The following is a 21,062-nucleotide window of genomic DNA, read 5'->3' on the forward strand; positions in this document are numbered from 1 at the left end:
TGTATGTTTATTCTATAAGACCAATAATTGAAGAGAACAAAACAAAAGAAGTATTACACACTTTAACCATAAAGTTTGTAATAGAACGTGCTTACCACGGTAAAAAGACATAAGCCACAAACAAATTTAGCAACAACTATTAGATATCATGACCTTTGGCACTGGTATTTTCCAGCATCGTTTCAGGTATCACTGGTAAAGATGGCAGAAGAAATCTAATCCCTTAATGCCTATGTTCCAAACTTTTGAAAAAACTTCAGCACAAGCAACATCTTTCCAGTTACTTTTAAGAACCAAGGCAATGTTTAAAAGAAATAGTACACCAACCAGCTTGGTGGCACACACCTAATCCCAGCATTTTCACAGCTCAGGCAAGAGGAACACTGTGGGTGTAAAGCCAGCATGGGCTACAAAGTGGGAGCTGGAACTGCACAGAGAAATCCCAGGGAGGAGGGAGGGAGGGAGGGAGGGAGGGGAATGAGCACACCAAAACATCAATAGATAAGGAAGAGTTTCAACAGCAAGACAAACCAACAACTAGCACACTGAAGGAAATCTTAAGGCTAATGTGCTCATAGTTCAGAATGAAAACAAAAAGATGTACACAACCTCTTCAATATCATCCATCTTTAAGAGGAACCACATAAAAACTAGATGATGTTTTTAACTGTGAACACCACATGTGCATTTTCCCATTGAGGATATGGACTTCCAACCAATGTGCCTGGTTCTACCATGTGTTAGCACAAAGAATAAAGAAAAATATCAGACAATCAATGGTTTAAAAATAAAAAATATTGGAAATCATTAGCTTGTACATCACCCAATTATAAACACCATACGAAATTCCTTCACTTTCACCTTTGAAATAGTCTATGGCTTGTGTCTGGATGCCCCCAAAAGCCTTATGCACTTTTAGAAGGGAATTCCTCAAAAACAGCTGAAATCTAGAGTGTGTGACTGATTCAAGTACAGTGCTGAACTGAAGGGTGCTGGGATTAAAGGTGAGTGATTTCAGAGATCAGCCCACTGACTGGATTGGCACCACCCTAATCCCAGCAAAGTGGATAAGATAAAAGGGGTAAAACAAGGATTGTTTCTCCCTTTCTGTTCTTGTTGCTTTCCACCTCCATGCACTGTTGTCCTCTGCTACGTGGCACATCACTTTGAAGCCAGGGGATTATGAACTGGAACCTCTACAGACTGTTAGCTAAATAAACCTTTCTCTCTTTAACTTTGGGTGCTGGGTATTTTGTCTCAACGATGAGAAATATAACTAAGACAAACAGAAAGACACAACCCAGCTGGCACCACAAAATGCCCTCCCAACAGAAGAACGGAAAAAGGAGGCTAACACAGCTGAAGTGGCTGGCTACCAATATTTCAAGTCTAAAAAGAAAAAAGTCCTTCAACAAAATTATTATAAACTGTGGTAGGGCACACTTCAGTGCAAAGGAAAAAAATATGTGGACTATAAAAACCTAAGTACTTTAAACCATTTGAAAGTTTCATACCTGTCCTATTGTCATGAATTCCCCCTATTACAATGTTTACCTAACAAAATGTAATACTACATAGGTAATTAAATTTTTAAGAAATAAAATCAAGATTCAGAAATAGGCCTTTTCTACTTCCTTTCTCAGCTGCTTGCCTTCTCGTACAACAACCTTGGCAGGGACATAAAAGGTCTCCAGACACTGCAATGAATAAGGAAGGTCTAAATGAACAAACCTTGGCATTCATAAATGAAGCAGTCTTTTAAAAACCAAAGAGCTAAAACAGAGGCTAAGTAATGCTCCCTGAAGAAAGAAATTCACATTTTAAGAAACAAAATACAATTCTCAGAGATCATAAGGCAGTGCTATAAACTAGTATCTTTCCAATCAACTGAGAAAGTTTGACGCAGTTCAACAAGAAAAACACAATGGCATGCACCTCCCCCACAGACAGCTCTTCAGCAGCTTTCAAACACATATTATTATCAATACATGTAGCTACTTACTTGCTTCCTTCTGTAATGAGCAAAATGAGAGAGTCCTAAAACAGTGGCAAGAGCACCTCCTCCAACAAGAGCAGTCCCTTTCACCACCTTGTAAAAAGCCATTTCTTAACCTACAAAAGAAACAAAAAAAGTTCACTGGGATTTTTATTTTTTTTATTTTTACTTTTTATTTTAACTTAGTGCAGGGTCTACAGGGTCTCACTACACAGATCAGACTCATAGTAAACCTCCTGTTTTCAGCTTCACAAGCGCTGGGATCACAGGCACATGCCACCATACCCAGTCTCAATCGCCACCTCAGCAGGCGGGGCGGCAGGGAGATGGCATTCCAGGATTCGATCTCCAGTCCCTGCAGCTGCATAAAACAGACACTTTAATCTGATGTGCTATCTGGCCAGCCCTATGGGATTTTTACTGTATAACAATACAAATAATAAACAGATACTGCATGGATTATGAATCTATGTTAAACTACAAAAGGAAACAAAATAAGGAAGTGACTAACATGCTAACTTGTATAGAGAATTCAAAAGCAATAATCAGGGCTGGAGAGATGGCTCAGTGGTCTAAAGCACCTACTTGGAACAAGCTTGGCAAAGCACAGGGACTGCGGTTCAATCCCCCAGCACCACATGCCAGCCAGCCCCACCCCCTGGTGGGCTGAGCTGGCCACACACACACACACATACACAATGAATAAATAAATAAAATAAAAATTAAAAAAAAAGCAATAATCAAAACAAACCTAGATAAGGGAACTGATTATGTAAAGTCACATTCAGATCCAACAGAAACTAAGGAAAGAAAAGCAAATTAAGAGACAACTAAAGATACTTAAACAGTATAAGGTCAAGAGAACTGTGGAAAGAAATGTCACAGTGTATTTGACAAAACTGCATGCTGTACTTGCCAATTTGTTCAACAGATAATCCCCTCCACAGGGAGGATTGGCGAAGTGTTGGGCCACTCAACATAACAGTAAACCTCAGGTCTGCTCCTGGCTTTTTGGAATATGTTTAACTCAAATTGTGTCACAACTTTATATATATATAGATATATAGATATAGATATAGATATATAGATATAGATATAGATATATAGAAAGAGAGAGAGAGAGAGGAGAGAGAGAAGGGAGAGGAAGAGGGAGAGAAGAAGGAGACGGAGAGGGAGAGACTGGATTGTGTCACAACTTTATATATATATGGGGAGGAGGGCGGGAGAGAGAGAGAGAGAGATATTGGACTTGTAGTGATCATCCTGCTTTTCAGCCTTCCAAGTGCTGGGATTACAGGCGTGCAGCAGGCCCAGTCTCAATAGCCATCTCAGCAAGCCCTGGGGAGGAGCCAGCAAAGCAGGTTGGCCCCTGCATCTGCCTAAACAGGCTCTTTAATCTGCTAAGCTATTTGGCCTGCCCAATTTTTCCCTTCTTAATGAAGTTCTCAATAGAGCTAAAGGCCACACTTTTTCTTTTTTTTTTTTTGCTGGTAGGGGTCTTTTTGAAATAGGGTCTCACTGTGCAGTTCAGGTTGGTTTCAAATTCACAATGATCCTTCCTACCTCAGCCTCTCAAATACTGGGATTATAGGGCATGCACCACCATGCTCTGTTTCCAAACACATATTTCTACCACTCAAGAGTCTGGTGCTGTATTGATAGGAAAAGTTAGGCAGTCAGTCTTTATATTTCAAAACTGATTAACTTAACCTGCTATAATTATTTTCATTAGAGGAATTTCACATTTTCTTCTAGGCAGTTTCATGAAACAATTTCAAGAGAATACTCTCCTGATCAAGCCCTCTTTCATTGCTTACTGTGTATTTTTAAAGTTTCATTATTATTATTATCTAAAGAGAATACAAATAAAACAAGAGATTATAAAAGAGTAAAAAAAAATAGAAATGATATAGAACTTCACTAAACAAAATAGGAATTTGACAATGGTCATTGTATTGCATAATTTTATCTTCACATTAGTTGTTCAGATTACCAGATTATAACTATGCAAAATTAGTATTTAAAAAAAGTTATAGGGAATTAAAATGACAAGAAAAATACTGAAGCATCAACTGCTCCCCTCTGTAAACCAACAAAAATCATGCAGTGCAATTATCCAAGCCATCCTACATATATACTGTCTCAGTTACTTTTCTCTCATTGCTAGGACAAAATACCCAGCATCCACAATTAAAGAAGGGAGGGTCTATTTAGCTTATTTAATTTATTTATTAGTTTATTTAGTTTCAGTATATACTCAGCTGGTTCCAAGGCAGAAAGAGCAAGTGTTCATGGTGGCAGAAAACAGCAAAGAGCAAAGGCAAAAGGGAAGAGCAGCAGCAGCAGAGGCAAGCCTCTTTCCTCACTTTATATTGCCTTCAAATTATCTGCCCCAGGGTGGGGGCAGCACTCACACCATAATCCTAGCAATATACAAACCCATAATCCTAGCCTTGGATCATGAATTAATCACAAACTCTAGAATCATTCCCCAATGATTGCACAAGAATTTGGAGGGACAACTACACACAAGCCACAAAGCATACACAAAAATCTCTTTCCTACTCTACTGTCCTTTGCCTCATCCCAGTTTTTCCTTCTCTTTGAACAGATTCTTATCCTTTCACAGTATCAGATCTATTTCATTATGAGTAAGTACAGTCTCTAGTTGTACCCACTTACTCATACAAGCCTTGAGTTAATCTTTTTTATACCTGAGTAATACACCATTGTATAAAAATACATCTTTTTTATTCTCATTTGAGGGATATTTGGCTTGTATCCAAGGTTTAGTTATAACAAATTGTGCTGCTATAAACATCAGTGCACATATATCGCTGTGGTATGCTGTTTTCTCATTTTCTGGAAAAATACCCAGGAGGGGAAACACTGAGTTAAATGAGACCTCATATCCTAGTGTTTTGAGGAAATTCTACACTTATTTCCACAGCGGTTGTGCTAGCCTTCAAATGGAGAAGGGTTCCTTTTTCCCCACAGCCCCTCCAGCATGTGTCATTGATAGACTTCTTGATCACAGCCATCCTTTCTGGGGTAAGATGGATCTCAGCATTGTTTTAATTTGTATTTTTCAAATGATCAACGATCTTTTTCACATATTTACTTGCCATTTGTATTTCTTCATCTGAAAAGTGAATATTCATCTCAGATGCCCATTTTTGAATTGGGCCTTTGAATTTGGGGGCCCTGATTTTTTAAAATTATTTATATGTTCTGATAAAAAGTCCTTTGTGTGAGGGACAGTGAGTGTCTCCATTACTTTTCTCTTGCTGCTGGGACAATATACCTGACACCCCAAATTAAGAAAAGGAATTTTATTCAGCTCACAGTTTCTGGAGGTTTCAGTCCATAACCAGCTGGCTCAAAGGCAGAGAAGCACATGGCACAGGGTAGCAATTCATGGTGGCATAAGACAGCAAAACAGCAAGAGCAAAAAGGGAGGAACAGCAGCAGCAGCAGCTGAGGCAAGCCTTTTTCCCTTTGTTACATTGTATTCAGACTATCCACGGTGTAGCACTCACACCCATAATCCCGGCAGCACTCACACTCGTAATCCTAGCATTGGAAGATGAATTAATCACAAACTCTAGAAGCCACCCCAATGACCGCATGAAGCTTTGAGGGGACAACTAAACACAAATCATAATGGTAAAATTTTTACTTAGTTCATGGGTTTACTATTTACTCTATTAGTGATTTCTTTTGGCAAGCAGAACTTCAAAAAGATGAAATTCATGAAGTTGAGTCTTTGTGTTTCTTGTATACAGGATATGGTTAGATTTTGTTTCTTGACCCACTCTGGCAGACTGCTTTTTTTTTTTTAATTTATTTTTATTTGTGTGTGTGTGTGTGTGTGTGTGTGTATGTGTGTGTGGCCAGCTCAGCCCACCAGGGGACGCAGCTGGCTGGCATGTGGTGCTGGGGGATTGAACCGTGGTCCATGTGCTTTGCTAAGCTTGTTCTAAGTAGGTGCTTTAGACCACTAAGCCATCTCACCAGCCCCAGACTGCTTCTTCTGATTGGTGAACTGAGACCACTTACCTTGATGGTTGTAACATATGTATTGGTTTATCTTTGTCATGCTATTTTCCTGCTGTAGGTTCCTACTTTTCTCCTCTGTTTAACTACTTGTTCTGCTTGGTGGCTCCTTTCTTTGTTCTTGAATTTGCAGTCATTTCTATTTCTTTCTAGAAAGTCTGTCCATACTTTTTGGATGGTTGGTTTTGTGGTCATGAATTTCTTCAGTTGTCATGGAAGTACCTTATCTCTGCATTACATTTTATAGTTTTGCACAGTACACCACTGTGGGTGGGAAGTGGTTTTCTCTCAGTCCCTCCAATACTTTCCACCAAGCTCTCCTTGATCTGATAGCTTGTGCTGAGACACCTGCCATGCTTCTGGTGGGCTTTTCATAGAAGACGATCCAGCCATTCTCTCTAACAGCTTTTCATATTCTGTTGTTTGCTGAATTTCCGGAATCTTGATTATTACGTGTCTAGGTGCAGGTTTATTTTGATTATGGCTAACTGGTATACGCCTCGTTTATTTGTATGTCAGATCTTTTTCCCACGCTTGAGAAATTTTCTGGTACTACCTCTACAAATAGTCTTTTGTATCATTTGTGCTGACTCCTGCTGTTTGGTTGATACCTATCAGTCATATTATTTTTTTCTGCATCGTCTTGTGGCTGCTGAATTGTTATTTCCTGGTTCCTTGTTAGTTTTAAGAGCTCTTTCCTTTCCTTCCGCCCTCACTAGCTGCAATGCTCTCTTTAAAGATAGCCTGAAGATTTATCTTCAGTTTTGTTTAAACAGTTCTGCCAGCTTTCAATGGAATTCTGAACTTCCTGGAAACCTGAATGTTTCACGCATTCTAACTCTTTCCTATATTGTTCATTTAATGTTTCTAACACTTTTTTATTCTCTATTTTTTTTTTTAATCTAGGCCTTTAGATATGCTGAGCAATTCTTTCACGGTTGTTGTCACTCTGCTTTTTACCTTAGAGATTATTTCTTACATGATTTTTTTCCTTACCCTGATGCAGCTGTTCTTTTACTTCAGCTGCTGTTATTTCAGAAATTTCAAGTGTGTGGCTTCCAAGTTCTTCTATGTTCTTGTCTAGTGGACTTGTTCTGGGTGGGCTAGAGGTCTGAGATTGTCTCTTTCTCCATTTTGTCATTTTTTAAACTTTCAATATTCACTGGGGCTCAGTGAATATTGAAAGCCGCAATAGGAAGGGGCAGGGCACAGGTCCGTGTGTGGGGAGGCAGGCTTACCAAAGCTCATACTTGTGGGGGTTCAGCGTGGCTTTCACCACAGTGAAGGGAGTGTGGGGGCAAACTGCAGCTCAGGAAAGATCCAAAAATGATGGGGGTAGGCCAAAGCTCAAGGCTCTCAAAATGGTAGCAGGGTAGGATAGGACTCACGAAAGCTCCCACAATTGGTGGGAGTCAGGCCGAAGCTCAGCAAAGCTCCTGAGATGGTGGCGAGGGCAAGGCAGCACTCACCAGGTTCCCAGGTTCCTGTAGCTGTCTGTTCTCCACCTGCCCTCTGTGATGCAGAGAGACGGCCACAGATCAGCAAAGCTCCTGCATTCTAAAGTTCTATGCCATGTTATATTCTTTCTTCTCCCTGGTTTTCTACGACTGGACTGATGAAACTTTTTAAACTTTCTTTTGAGTACTAACTTGTTAACTTCTTTTAGAAATTAAAAAGAAAAATTCCACTGAAAATGTTCTTTTCTACCTTTATTCTATTAAACACAGAAAGATGAAACCATGATCACATAACAAAAATTCTGACCTGGATTGAGTAACCTGACCTACCTAAAAATTTTCTTCCATTTCACTAAAGTAGCTGGTACAACTACCTCTTATAGGTAAGCCACTAACTACTCTATTTCCTGTATGGTGTAGATCAGACCTGTCTAAATAACACAACTTATTTTCTACTCTCAACTCAGGAACTTACATTATAATTCTATAAAGGCAGTTTTCATGTACGATACTAAAAACAATACATAGCACATCAATGTAAAATATGATACAATTACATATTTGGTTGCATATACTGGATGTGTAATATCTATTATCATACTATCCTAAATTAAAGGTTTTCAGTGTAGTTGGTAACTACCATTCTACAGAAAATTCATTTTGGAATACTATAAATTATACACTAAAAAAAGTTGACATTTCTTAAAATTTTATTTTTTCTTAAGTCGTTTTTCTTTATAAACTCCAAAATTCTAAGATGGCTTTTTCATTAAGATTCTTACCAGGAAGATTTTTCACGGGCATCCTTTGGTACTCAAGGCCTCTTCTTTTGTGTCCCTTCTCTGCATAATCATATTCTTTTTCCAAATTGTTCAAGACATTAGTGAATGGTGGCTAGTGACTTCATCACCCAGTGAATTCTAAGGGAAATCTTTTATCTTAGGCCATTCAGTAAAAATCAGAGTTCAGCAAGCATCCATTTGTCATAGCTTACAATCACCATTCAAGGTACTGCTATAAGCATTCACTTGGATGCCTAAAACACAAAAATGCAAAGGACAGCAGCCTGGAGACAGCATGCTATCACAAAGATAACTGGATTCTATCATCTAGTAATAGACAATAGAATTCCAGTTGTATTTATCTAAGCACTGTGTGAACCTATCTTTAGATAGCAGCCTAGGTCTGCTGGATGTGAACGTTGTGTCTGACTAACTTTAGCTTAGCATCATTCCTTCTCTCTTGTAGATCATGTCACTGATGACCTCACAAAGAATACCACACATCAGCATGGACAACTGAGAGCTGGTGCATATAAAAAAAGTCCATGAAAACGTCAGCGGTAGAGGTGTTTGTTCAAGCAGTTAAGTTTGTATCTAGTTTTTCCAAAAGTATTTATTCCCTACTACCTTACTGCACTGTTTCCATTTGATTTGTCTGAAATCAAAACCTGAAAGGAGCTATTTTCCTATATTTTTTCAATGAGCCACTAATACTAATGAAAAATTGCACTCACATAATTGCCAAAGTTAGCAATACTGACTATAATCAAGTTCCTTTTTTTAATAATTTCATAAAATAACTTATGCTTAAGTGATCATTGTTTCTACTGTGGTTAAATCCTGTACTATCATGCAGCTAACTATAATAAACCACTTTTGCAGATAATTCAAAAACATAAGAGAATCAGTCATTTTTTTCCTTGGCCCTTTTTTTTCCATCTTATGTATTTAGTACAGGATCTCACTACGCAGCTCAGACTCATAGTGATCCTGCTATCTCAGCCTCCCCAGCACTGCGATTACCAACATGCGCCAGCACGCCCGGTTTCAGTGGCCAGCACAGCATATGATACTGGGAACTGAACCAGATCCATGTGCTTGCCAAGTAGGCACTTAGGCCACCGAGCTATCTCCCCGGCCTCTTCCCTGGCTCTTTTAAGATCACCACGAATAATAATTATTATTATAAATGTTAAGACGAAAGTAACTACCATTTCTTATTGCATGCTAGTTAATAGATGTCATGCTTTCTTTTTTTTTTTTTTTTTTTTTTTTTTAGCTGTACCAGGGATTGAACTCAGGCCCTTGCGTTTGCCAGGGAAGCGCCTATTCCACTGAGCCATCTCCCCGGCCCTATGCTTTCAAGTCTGTATATAGACCAGTTCGTTTAACCCTCACATCTAGTTTCACAGGACTGAGGGTGTAGCTCAGTGGTTGGATGCTGGGTTAGCATGCACGGAACTTATACTCAGTCCCTAGTGCTACAGGTGCTCACACCATCTAATTTCACAACAGAGGCAGCTGCTGCTCAGAAGTTGGGAGAGTTTCCTGAAGTCACTTACTAGAAAGAGAAAAAAACCAAGATTGAATTTGAGTTCAAGCTCTTAACTACAGAACGCTGTACCTGACTTTCAGTCTCAAAAGATAAATTCTTCCCAAAAGCTACTACATATTTTACTGTCACTTCTAAGATAAGGCCCTTATGGTAGCATATGCCTACAAACTCAATACTCTGGGAGGCTGAAGCAGAAGGGTCACAAGTGTGAGCCCTGCTTGGACAACTTAGCAAGTTAGCAAGACCCTGTCTTAAAAAATTTGTAAATAGTCTGGGGATGTAGCTCAGGACAAAGGCAACAGAATCAATCCCCAGTGATCCAAAAGCAAACAGAAGAAAGACCTATTTCCAATTACACAAAGTGTTGCAGCTGTCAGCACTTACGTTTCTAAGGCAAAGGACAAGCATCTGGCCAACAATTCATAGTTATCTTCTACCAAGTACTGTAAGAACAATGATTAATTCTAAAAAGAAAGACACTGAACATCAGATAAATGTAATCCATACACTGCAGACATGTATGTACCCTTTGATATTACCTTGTAAGCAAGAAAGTATTCAGTGATTAGAAAGCAGAAATGATTATTTCCTTTTATATATAAAAGCTGCAACTAGAAAGTTAGCCAAGAGAACAACAAAAATATTGACAAACCTTCACCTTTTGCAATTAAAAGGGTGTGACAACCACTGGGAGAAAATGATCCCAAAATAGTTATCTCAGTTATTATGGCTCATTGTCCATGTCTGACAGTCTATTCATTCAATCACATATACTATCTCAGGGTTGGTTCCACTGTGCATATACCATACATCTCTCTCTAATGCTTACAAGAATTCCTGCCCAACTGGTATAACCTAAACATAACAGAACTAACCTAAATACAACCATGATATATTTATTAACTGCCTTGAGGAGTTCTATGCAAAGGATAAAACATCAGTTTGTCTTACAACTACGTCTTGTAACTATTAGTGCTGTGCTGACTTACAAACACTTGTAGAAAAGAAAGTAAGGTACAATATCATTGTAGTGGAGCAAGAAATTATTTCTGACTAAATGGATTAAACAGGCTTTAGAGAACATAGAATTTTTTAGAATGATCTTGGAGAAAGAGAAATATTTAAAGAGTGTAGAAAGAGCTGCATAAAGAACAACTATCTGATAGAGGAAGGAGAGGAGAAAAGGGTACAAAAAAAGAATTAAGATGTGTTATGCACATGTATCAACCCCCATGATGAATGTAATCATTAAGTATCACAAATGTGCATCAATAAAAAAATTAAAAATAAATAAAATGTTTAAAAAGAAGAGAGAGGAATAGCATCATAATATTTCTGAGGCAAAGGCCAGAGATACAGCTCTGTGGCACAACGCCTGCCTCACAAGCACAAGGTTCTGAATTTGATTACTGGTACCAAAAAAGAAGGAAAAAAAAAAAAAGGCATTCATTATAATACTCCAGTGGCATACAAGTGGTTATCTAGTTTGGCCAGAGAACAGGGCCAAAAAGAATCCTGTATATGTGAAGTATTACAGTGATATTCTGTGGGCCACGGGGAGCTGAGGCTGTGCTTCAGTGACCCAAGACATTTTATCTCGTCATTTATAGAGTTGCTTTATGGAAGTCAATTTTTGTATTAATGCTTATGAGACAGCTACACCAACTAGAGGACCATGAAATGGTCCCTGTATGACCGGCCAAGAGCCTGGTTTAAGACAACACTGGAAAGCATCAATGCAGAAATAAACATTCTGCAGAACTCTCTAATGACAGCACTCAACTACAGGAAGCAGAGATGAAATATAAGGGAATGTGAGCCCTGAGTAGCTGGGTATTAGCCCCAACACTGTAACACTGAAACCCAGAAAAAAAAAAAAAAAAGCAGATTTCAGAGAAAAATGGAGATCAATATTCTAATCAAGAAAATCTGAGACCCTGACAAAAAAGAACACCTACAATGAAGCTTGAGAAACTTCTGTCTAGAACTGACAGACACAATTTTAAAAAATGTGTGTGCTGGCAATCAAAAACTGGATTTAAAGCTCCTCACGACCTGCAGTCCCATGTTTCTGGCTAATGTCTGCAACTTATGTGGCTTAACAGGATTGTAAGCTGCCCTTTTAGGCCTCTCAGTACAGAGTAACCAACAGTAAGAACCACTCAGATCTACTTCATACTTAGTTACCAACCGCTCTCACCTCTACCTACTCCAAGGCCACTCCCTGCTGCTAGCTAAATCACATATATGAATGCCTTAACTGCACACTTCAGACTTTTCAAAGCAAGTAACCACCACCTAACAACCACCTCATGGAAAATACAGAAGGTCCCCTCAGCAACTACCACAGGCAAACTGACTCCAGACTAAGAACATGAACTTCCGGGCCACAAAGTCTCTAGAATACTCAAATTACTTTATAACTTGCTGTCATATATTCTCTCCTAGCAGCAACCTTATTTATCAATATGTAAATCTAGTATAAATAAAATTCTGTGCTGATTGATTTACCATTGATCTATCAAAGAAGGACCCAGCCCCTTCATGTTTACAAAACTCTCCCATACCTCTGGTCTTTTCTCCTTCTCCTCCTTCTCCTTCTTGAAAGGGTCTCACTATGCTGTGCAGGCTGGCCTCAAATTTACAGCAATGCTCCTGCCTCGGCTTCCTGAGTGCTACGATTACAAGAATGTACCTCCATTCTTAGCAGTCTCTTTACACAGAAAGTGCAAACATCTTTCTGCTCTCCATGCTTTACATTTATTGAAAAGAAAAGGGGGAACTTCTAAGTTTTTACTCTTTTGCCAGCACAGGAGTAAGGATGTTTCTTAAAAGTATGATTGGTGCAAAGAAAAAATATAGTTTGAGAATGATTTTCAGAAGGACAATTCAGTCACAACCTTGCATTTTTTGGACATGGGTTATCCAGCATGGTATCATGGTATTCCACACTTTTCTTACCTACACTGAAAAATGAAGATCTGCCAAATATTATAAACATAAAAGCCAGGATGCAACATAGGAGCGGCTTGTGCTGCAACCCCCTTTGTAAGCATACAAACAGGCCTAGAGGTAGCAAAAAGCTCCTTAACACTTCAGCTATGCGGCTACCACCAGCTATGGCTGCACATGGAAAATCACCCCCTCATCTATTTTGAGTCAAGTCACCATCACACTGTCACACCCATGAGAGTCAAGCAAGCCACATGGGCCAACCACATATAAATGCAGTGGCTGATAAGAGACAAGCACATAAATCTTACAAAATAAAAGTGCAGAACCTAGCAAAGAACACTCCTTAATAAGCCTATACTCATGGACTTTGAGCAAGCCCACACAAAATGGAAGACAATGAAGTAAGTTCAAAAGCATCTTCCCATCCAGCAGCCCATTTAAATACAAAAGTTAAGATTTCTGAGTACTTAGAACTAGACTTTTAGGGCCAGCCAAATAGCTCAGCAGATTAAAGCTTCTCCAAGCCGGAGCAGGGGCCAGGGTTTGGATCCCCAGGCCTGCCATGCCAGCCCCACTCCCACCCCCAGGGCATACTGAGATGGCAACTGAGACTGAGTGAGACTGGGCATGGTGGCATGCACCTGTAATCTCAGCTCTTGGGAGGCTGTAAACAAGCGGATCACTGAGTCTGATCTAGTAGTGAGACTCTAAACACCTCGCAAACCCTTCCCTAAAATACAAAAAAAAAAAAAAAAAAAGAACTAGACATTTATCATTGCAGCTATTGTGGTATCAGAAATTTTGTAGAGTTCCCCATAAAGAAGTACCTTATGCCAGGCATGATGACATGGAACCGTAATCCTAGAACTCACCAGGCTGAGGTAGGATGACCACTACCAAGTTCAAAACCAGCCTGAACTACATAGCAAGATCTAGTCTAAAAAAAAAAAAAAAAAAAAAAAAATCTCATAATACAGACACATCACACGCTGAAAAGTGCCACCAGAGCACACAATGTGTCACCTTCTCTTTCCCAAAGGTTCGCTTCACAATAGAGACAAGGATCAGCCCTGTCTGCAATGCCTCCCCACAGCCATACAGATGCACGCACATCTTACATAGTAACATATCAATTCTAGAGAAACGCAGAGAGCTTCTAACATGATTTCTGAAAGCTATCACCATAAATAAATGAAGCTGTCAATATCAGAGGCACACTGGCCTGTTCTCTGCAAACAGGCATCTTAGACAAATCTGAAGCAAACCATCTTGTCAGATTTTTTATTTTTTAAAAAGGATATAAGCCAGGACTAGAGAGGAAGTGGACACACGGATTATTCACAAAATATGACTCCAATAAGAAGAAGCAAGTATATCAGTCCTGAGGAAACAGCAGGCACCTATCTACTGTAGCCCAGTATATATAGATATGTATTTCCACAAATACAAACAATAACAATAATGAGAGAGAGAGAGAGAGAGAGATCAAATTACAAACAAAAAAACTTCTCAAAAGTCATTCTCTTAGTTGAACCACGTGGCACACTCCTATAATCCCAGCACTCTGGGAGGCTGAGGTGTGAAAATCCCAAATTTGGGCAATGTAGTGACTTAGTGAAACACAGTCTTAAAATCTTAAAAAAAAAAAAAATAGGGATGAAACTCAGCAAAAATGTTCTGGGTTGAATCTCTAGGAAAGAGAGAGAAGGGGTAAAGGGAAAGAAACAGAGAAGTAAAGACAGAGATGGAGATGGAGATAAGAGATGAGAGAGACAGAGACTGTAGACAGACAGACAGATAGAGGGGGGGAAGGGACAGAAGAAGGAAGGGAGGGGAAGGAAGGGAAAGGTAGGAAAGAAATAATCCTAATAACACAAGATTAATGAAAGAATCAACAATAACAAAAACAAAAGCCAGCAGAAAAGTCAGAAATATAATGAATCCTCAGATTCTGGATGTACAAAATATTGGACTATGGCATCAAATCTTAGCTTTGTTTTGACTTCCACACTCTTCCAGAAAGTGAATCCACATCAAAAAACAGGCATGATATTCTACTTCCAGTCCATTTTCCCAGGAAATCCCATTCCAGAAAGGACTCAGTCCAAAAGATGGAGTTTGGGGGAATCTTTAAAAAGACAAATTATTTTAATAAAGAAAAAAAGATGACAAAATATCAGAAAAGAGAGCAGTTTTGTTTTGTTTTGTTTTAAGAAAAAAAAAAAAAAAAAAGGCAGTACATTGGGCTCCATACAGACAGTGTGGGGGAAAAGTGAGAGCCGGATGGGCACTGGGTGACTCTGTACCTCGCTGAGGAAAACAAGTAAACATGGCAAAGGAGATCCTAAGAAGCCGAGAGGCAAGATGTACTCATATGCATTCTTTGTGCAAACTTGCTGAGGGAGCACAAGAAGATGTACCCAGATGCTTCTGTTAACTTCTCAGAGTTTTCTAAGAAGTGTTCAGAGAGGTAGAAGACCATGACTGCTAAAGAAAAAGAAAAATTTGAAGACATAGCAAAAGCGGACACTGCTCGTTATGAAAGAGAAATGAAAATTTATATTCCTCCTACAGGGGAAACAAAAAAGAAGTTCAAGGATCCCGATGCACCCAAGAGGCCTCCTTTGGCCTTCTTCTTGTTCTGTTCTAAGTATTACCCCAAAAATCAATGGAGAACACCCTGGCCTCTCCATTAGTGATGTGCAAAGAAACCTGGAAAAATGTGGAACAATACTGCACATATGATAAGCAGCCATATAAAAAGAAGGCTGCTAAGCTGAAGGAAAAGTATGGAAAGGACATCGCTGCCTACTGGGCTAAAGGAAAACCTGATGCAGTAAAAAAGGGAGTTGTCAATGCTGAAAAAAAGAAGGAAGAGGAGGAAGAAGATGAAGAGAATGAGGAGAAAGAAGAGGATGATGATGAAACAGTTGGTTCTAGTGCAGTTTTGTTTTTCTTGTCTATAAAGCATTAAGCCCCCCTGTACACACAACTCACTCCTTTTGAAGAAAAAAAAATGAAATGTAAGGCTGTGTAAAATTTGTTTTTAAACTGTACAATGTCTTTTTTTTTTATAGTTAACACACTACTGCATGTGTCTTCAGATAATCCCGTTGTGGTGATATTTTCAATAGCCACTAACCTTGCCTGGTACAGTATGAGGTTGCAAATTGGCATGGAAATTTAAAGCAGGTTCTTGTTGGTATACAACACCAATTGGTTATATATGGGGACGGTAGTTTTTCATCTTCAGTTGTCTCTGATGCAGCTTATACGAAATAATTGTTGTTTTGTTAACTGAATACCACTCTGTAATTGAAAAAAAAAAAAAAAGTTGCAACTGTTTTGACATTCTGAATGCTTCTAAGTAAATATAGTTTAAAAAAAAACACTGCATTAAAGTCTGTCTCAAGCCAAACGGGCTTTACAAAAAGCCTCCTAGTATTCTCTCCCGCATGTCTTGCATCATTTTAGCAGCAAACCCACAGGTGTGGCTGAAAACAAGGGGAGTCCAGGATCATTCCTCAGCCTCCAGAGGGCAGGACTGGAGGCCTGGGCAGAGGAGGAGATAGGCTAGGTTTACAGGTTCAAGTTACACTTCAAACAGTGTAAGCAAAAGGCACAAAAATAAAAGAAAAAATAAGGTCAATAACAAAAATGAAGGAAGGTGTGGTGGCGTACAACAGTAATCCCAGTACTCAGGAGGCTGAGGCAAGAGGATCCTTGCAAGTTCAAGACCAGTCAGGGCTACAAACTGAGTTCAAGGCCAGCCTGAATTGCATAGGGAGACCATCTCAAAAAAAAAGTGAGCCAAGTAAAAGTCCCTGTTGATGCTGGGATTATGGGTATGAGTAGTACACCAACCCTGGGGCGCATAGCCTGAATGTAATATAAGGGAAGGAGAGAGCTTATTCTCTACCACTGCTCCTCCCTTGTTGCTCTTGCTGTTTTGCTATTTTCCACCGCCATGAACAGATGCCCTCGGCTGTGTGCCACTCTGCCTTGGAGCCTGCTGATTATGGACTGAAACCTCCATAAATTGTGCACTAAATAAATCTTTCCTTCCATAATTTTGGCTATCAGGTATTTTGTCCCTGCAACGAGAGAAAAGTAACCAAGACAATTACTGTGAAGTTTTCTGATATATAACTTTTGGTGTTTTTTTAACTTAGTATACAATATTATAACCATTAACCAAACGTTTATTTCAAAGTCCTCTAAAATAAAAATATACCAAATGAAAGGATACCTTGGATACATGCTAACACTTTAGTGGTCATAATAAAGATCTAATTTTTTATAAAATATATGCTATTTCCAAGGCATTGTTATTGTGTGTTTTCTGCCATTTCTATTATTGTACTTGTGTTTTCTGCCATTTCTACAATGCACATTGGGACTATATAATCACAAATTTGACATCTTTTTTTCTAATTTTAATAAAATTCCCTACAGGATTATAAGAAATCAATGAAACCCATTTCAGCTAATAATGTATTTATACTCATGAAGTGCAAATGATATTTAAAGTCATAACAGAATGGTTTCATTTTTTCCAACAAATTATAAAATCAAAAAGAACTACAATTCATACAAGTGAATTTTTTCCTCTATAAATTCATCTTAAAAGCAAAATTAAAAGGGAAGATTAAGAGAGGGAGGGAGGGGGCAGGGAGATGGCTCAGTAGAATAAGCGCTTGGCTGGCAAGTGCAAGGACATGAGTTCAACCCCCAGTTCCGCCAAAAAAAAAAAAAGAGAGAGACGGGAGGGGAACAGGTGGGAAAAAAAGGATTATGATGTATTATATACAGGCAACACCTCCCACAATGTGTGGAATCATTACACACTGCAAACGTGGACAAAAAAACAAAGTAAAAAATAATGCAAGATTAATATAGTTTCCCTATCCTACATAAATTGATGGATTTTTACTTAAAAGCATAGAATCCAATCTTTACTTTACCACTGAGACCTATTTCTGCCTTTTCAAACCAAAAACGGGGGGAGGGGTTGGTTTTTAGTTGTTTTTTTTTTAAATTTAGTACAGAGTCTACAGGGTGTTCAGGGTTTCACTACTAGATCAGACTAGTAGTGATCCACCTGTTTACAGCCTCCCAAGAGCTGGGATTACAGGCCTACTACCACACCCCGTCTCAATCCCCATTTCAGTGCACCTCTAGGGTAGGGCTGACATGGCAAGCCCGGTGATCAAACCCAGCAGCTACACTCTGTCTAAGCAGGCGCTTTGGTCCACTGAGCTGTCTGGCCTACCCTCTGCCTTCACTGTTTACCATATGTATAATTTAGGGTAACTCTAAGAAGCCTATATGACACTCACCAGTGAATATGTGGAAGATTCCTTTCCCCAAATGCCTGCCCCTCATAAAACATGAAACTGAATGGAAGGGCCAGCCAAATAGCTTAGCGGATTAAAGCGCCTGCTTAGGTAGAAGCAGAGGCCAGGAGTTTGATCTCCAGCCTGCCATGCGGGCCCTGCCCCTGGGGCACTGTGACAGCAATTGAGACTGGGCATGGTGGCGCACCTGTAATCCCAGTACTTGGGAGGTCTTAAACGGGGGATCACTACAAATCCAATCTACACAGTAAGACCCTGTACACCCTATACACCCTGTCCTAAATACAAAAAAAAAAAGAAACAAACAAACTGAATGGAAAATACATCTAGTATGAAATTAAACAAACCTGCAATTACATATGGGAAATTCCTTCACTCAGCTCTAAAGAGAACATTTATAGATACAGGAAAAACTTTAATTCTGGTTTGAAGAAAAAATGGAATGTTACCAGAGAATCACAACTCCAAAAAAGTTCAGAAACCAAACAGACCACACCGCTCTTGTGTTTCTTTCAGTGGTTCTGCCCCTTTATTGATCCTATCACTGAGTTAGGAAACCAGCTCATATTCCTGTGGTAACACAAATCCTTCTTTAAATTGTATATGCAGTTACAGAATCAACTTCGGCAATTAAGAAAAAGCTCTTTTTTGTTGTCACAGGAAGTACTGCACACTAAACAATATAGTGAAAAATGTTCCTATTCTCACTAAAATATACAAAGCCTCTCATCCAGATTTACTAAAGCTGTATCAAATCCTTATAAAGTGAGGACAATCATGGCTACTGAATATGCATTCCTCATTGTTTCACAAGAGAAAAATGTCAGGCGGTAGAAGTAGCTCAGTGGTTGAGCACTTGTCTAGCATTCAGAATGTTCAGCACAGCAAAAAAAAAAAGGAAGAAAATAATTTGTACTTCACTATATAAATAATGTGTTTTTCAAAGTTTAAATGATATATAAAATGGTGCAAAGCCACTGTAAATCAAATGAAAACATTTTTACATATAGAAGCAATAACGAATTTTGTAGCCCAAAAAAAGGAACCAGAAGAAAATTTCAATTAAGTAACATGCTCAAGGAAAAGAATGACTGAAACAAGTTTCTAAAGTTTCTTTTTTTTCTTTTTTCTTTTTTTTTTTTTTTTTTGAGATAGACTCTCATGTAGCTAAGGCTAGCCTCAAATTCATAGCAAACCTCTTGCTTAAGCCAGGATTACAGATGTGCTTTACCATAACCAGTGACAATTAAATTTCTAATTACCTACACCTTAATCAGAAATCTGAAAAAAAAACAAATCTGAGGGCTAGCTAGGTAGCCCAGCAGACTAGGAACCAGCTTAGGCAATTACAGGGACCAGGGTTCAATCCCAGTACCACATGCCACACCAGTCCCACCCCCAGGCGCACTGACATCCCAGTGCTGTGGAAGCTCAAAACAGGAAGATCACTAGGAGTCTGATCCTGTACCAAATATATTTAAAAAAAAAAAAATTGTTTTGTCATGTTCAAATATGTTTCAAATGTTACATTTCTATGAAAATATGAATTAGGAAAAATATGAGTTAGGAAAAAATGAACTAGCATTAATGATTAAAGAACTGAATGTAAGCATTTTCTTTTGAAGATCAAAAAAAATTCAAAATTATTATTCTGAAATAGGTATGAAAATTAGCCCACATGTGATAAGTATGAAAAGTGGAAAAGAAAAAAGTTTGCAATGGTGACTTTTCTGTTCTCCACAAAATGCCACTATCAAGTGATTAATTGACATGATACTGGAGACTGAACCCAAGAGCACTGAGCTATTCCCCTGCCCTGTCTGTCTATCTAGCTATTCAACCTTAACTAGGTTCTTAATACTTTGCCTTGAATTTGTAATCTTCCTGCCTCAGCCTTTCAGGTAGTTGGAAATTTTCTTAGGTTTTATTCATTATCACTGAATAAGAAAACAGATAAATACCTCCAAAAGTGTCAGCTGCAAATACAATATAAATATGGATATATTAGAAATATCAGGGGCTGGGGATTTGGTTCAGCAGCAGATGCTTGCCTAGCAAGTTGGAAGCCCTGGGTTCAGTCCTCAGCACCAAAAACAAAATATATACCTCCCTTAAAAAACAATTCAACCAAAAAAAAAAAAAAACATTAAATTTTAAAAAATAACAAAAACATGGCAACTAGAAAAATCTGAGGAAATATTTGTCATTGACAAATTATAAAATCTTGTGCTTATTATAAAACTATGAAAAAAAGAAAACTACGGAGCTTTCCTCTGAGTAGTTAACAGTACAATTAATTTCAGTTAACTAAACTTACTTGCATTATAAAATAAAACGAGTTTGAATAGAGATCTATTACAAACACCAGATAAATAACACCCAAGTGATGACTGAGAAGCTTAACGGAAATCAAGATGTTGGGCTGGGGAAACCAGTTACTCTGCTTCCTTGAGACTGAGAAAATCCCAAGGAAATAAAGCTAACCACATTTTACAACTTGAACTCCTCTGCTGTATTTTTTCCTGTAATCTAGTAAAATTTACATTTAAATTCACTTCTCTATCATCTAACAGCCCACAGATATAAAAGTGAATGTGTAAATGCACATGTAACACATACATGTAAAGAAAATCTGAGATGTAGCAAAGCCAAAACAATCATGTATTGCATTTTTTGCTAGCTGATCACACTATCTAAAATTGACCTTTAAGAAAACAGGTATCAGGAAACAAGGCAGGGAAATTGAAGAAATTTATATTGCTAACAATGATTGCTCTCAAAAGTATGTGAAAAGAAACCTAACAGTCTCTAAATCCACCAGCTTCCTCCCCTCCCCTCCTCCAAATCCAGTCTTGGTCACAAGATCTTAGTCTCTCCACTTGAATGAGGCATCCTCTTCAATCT

The 21,062-nt window shown here is 38.6% G+C and overlaps 1 protein-coding gene across 1 annotated transcript in view; it reads right to left on the reverse strand.

The window, feature by feature from the left end:
* Positions 1-21,062, reverse strand: part of Gpd2 (glycerol-3-phosphate dehydrogenase 2) — a 163,327-nt gene that overhangs the window by 120,706 nt on the left and 21,559 nt on the right. The window contains exon 2 of the mRNA XM_004629912.3: positions 2,003-2,112. Within this exon, the coding sequence (XP_004629969.1) occupies positions 2,003-2,104 (102 nt within the window). The 5' untranslated portion in view covers positions 2,105-2,112. The remainder of the gene's footprint in view (positions 1-2,002; positions 2,113-21,062) is intronic.

This window comes from Octodon degus, unplaced genomic scaffold, assembly GCF_000260255.1.
Source record: "Octodon degus isolate 3935 unplaced genomic scaffold, OctDeg1.0 scaffold00032, whole genome shotgun sequence".
In the NCBI taxonomy this organism is placed as follows: domain Eukaryota; kingdom Metazoa; phylum Chordata; class Mammalia; order Rodentia; family Octodontidae; genus Octodon; species Octodon degus.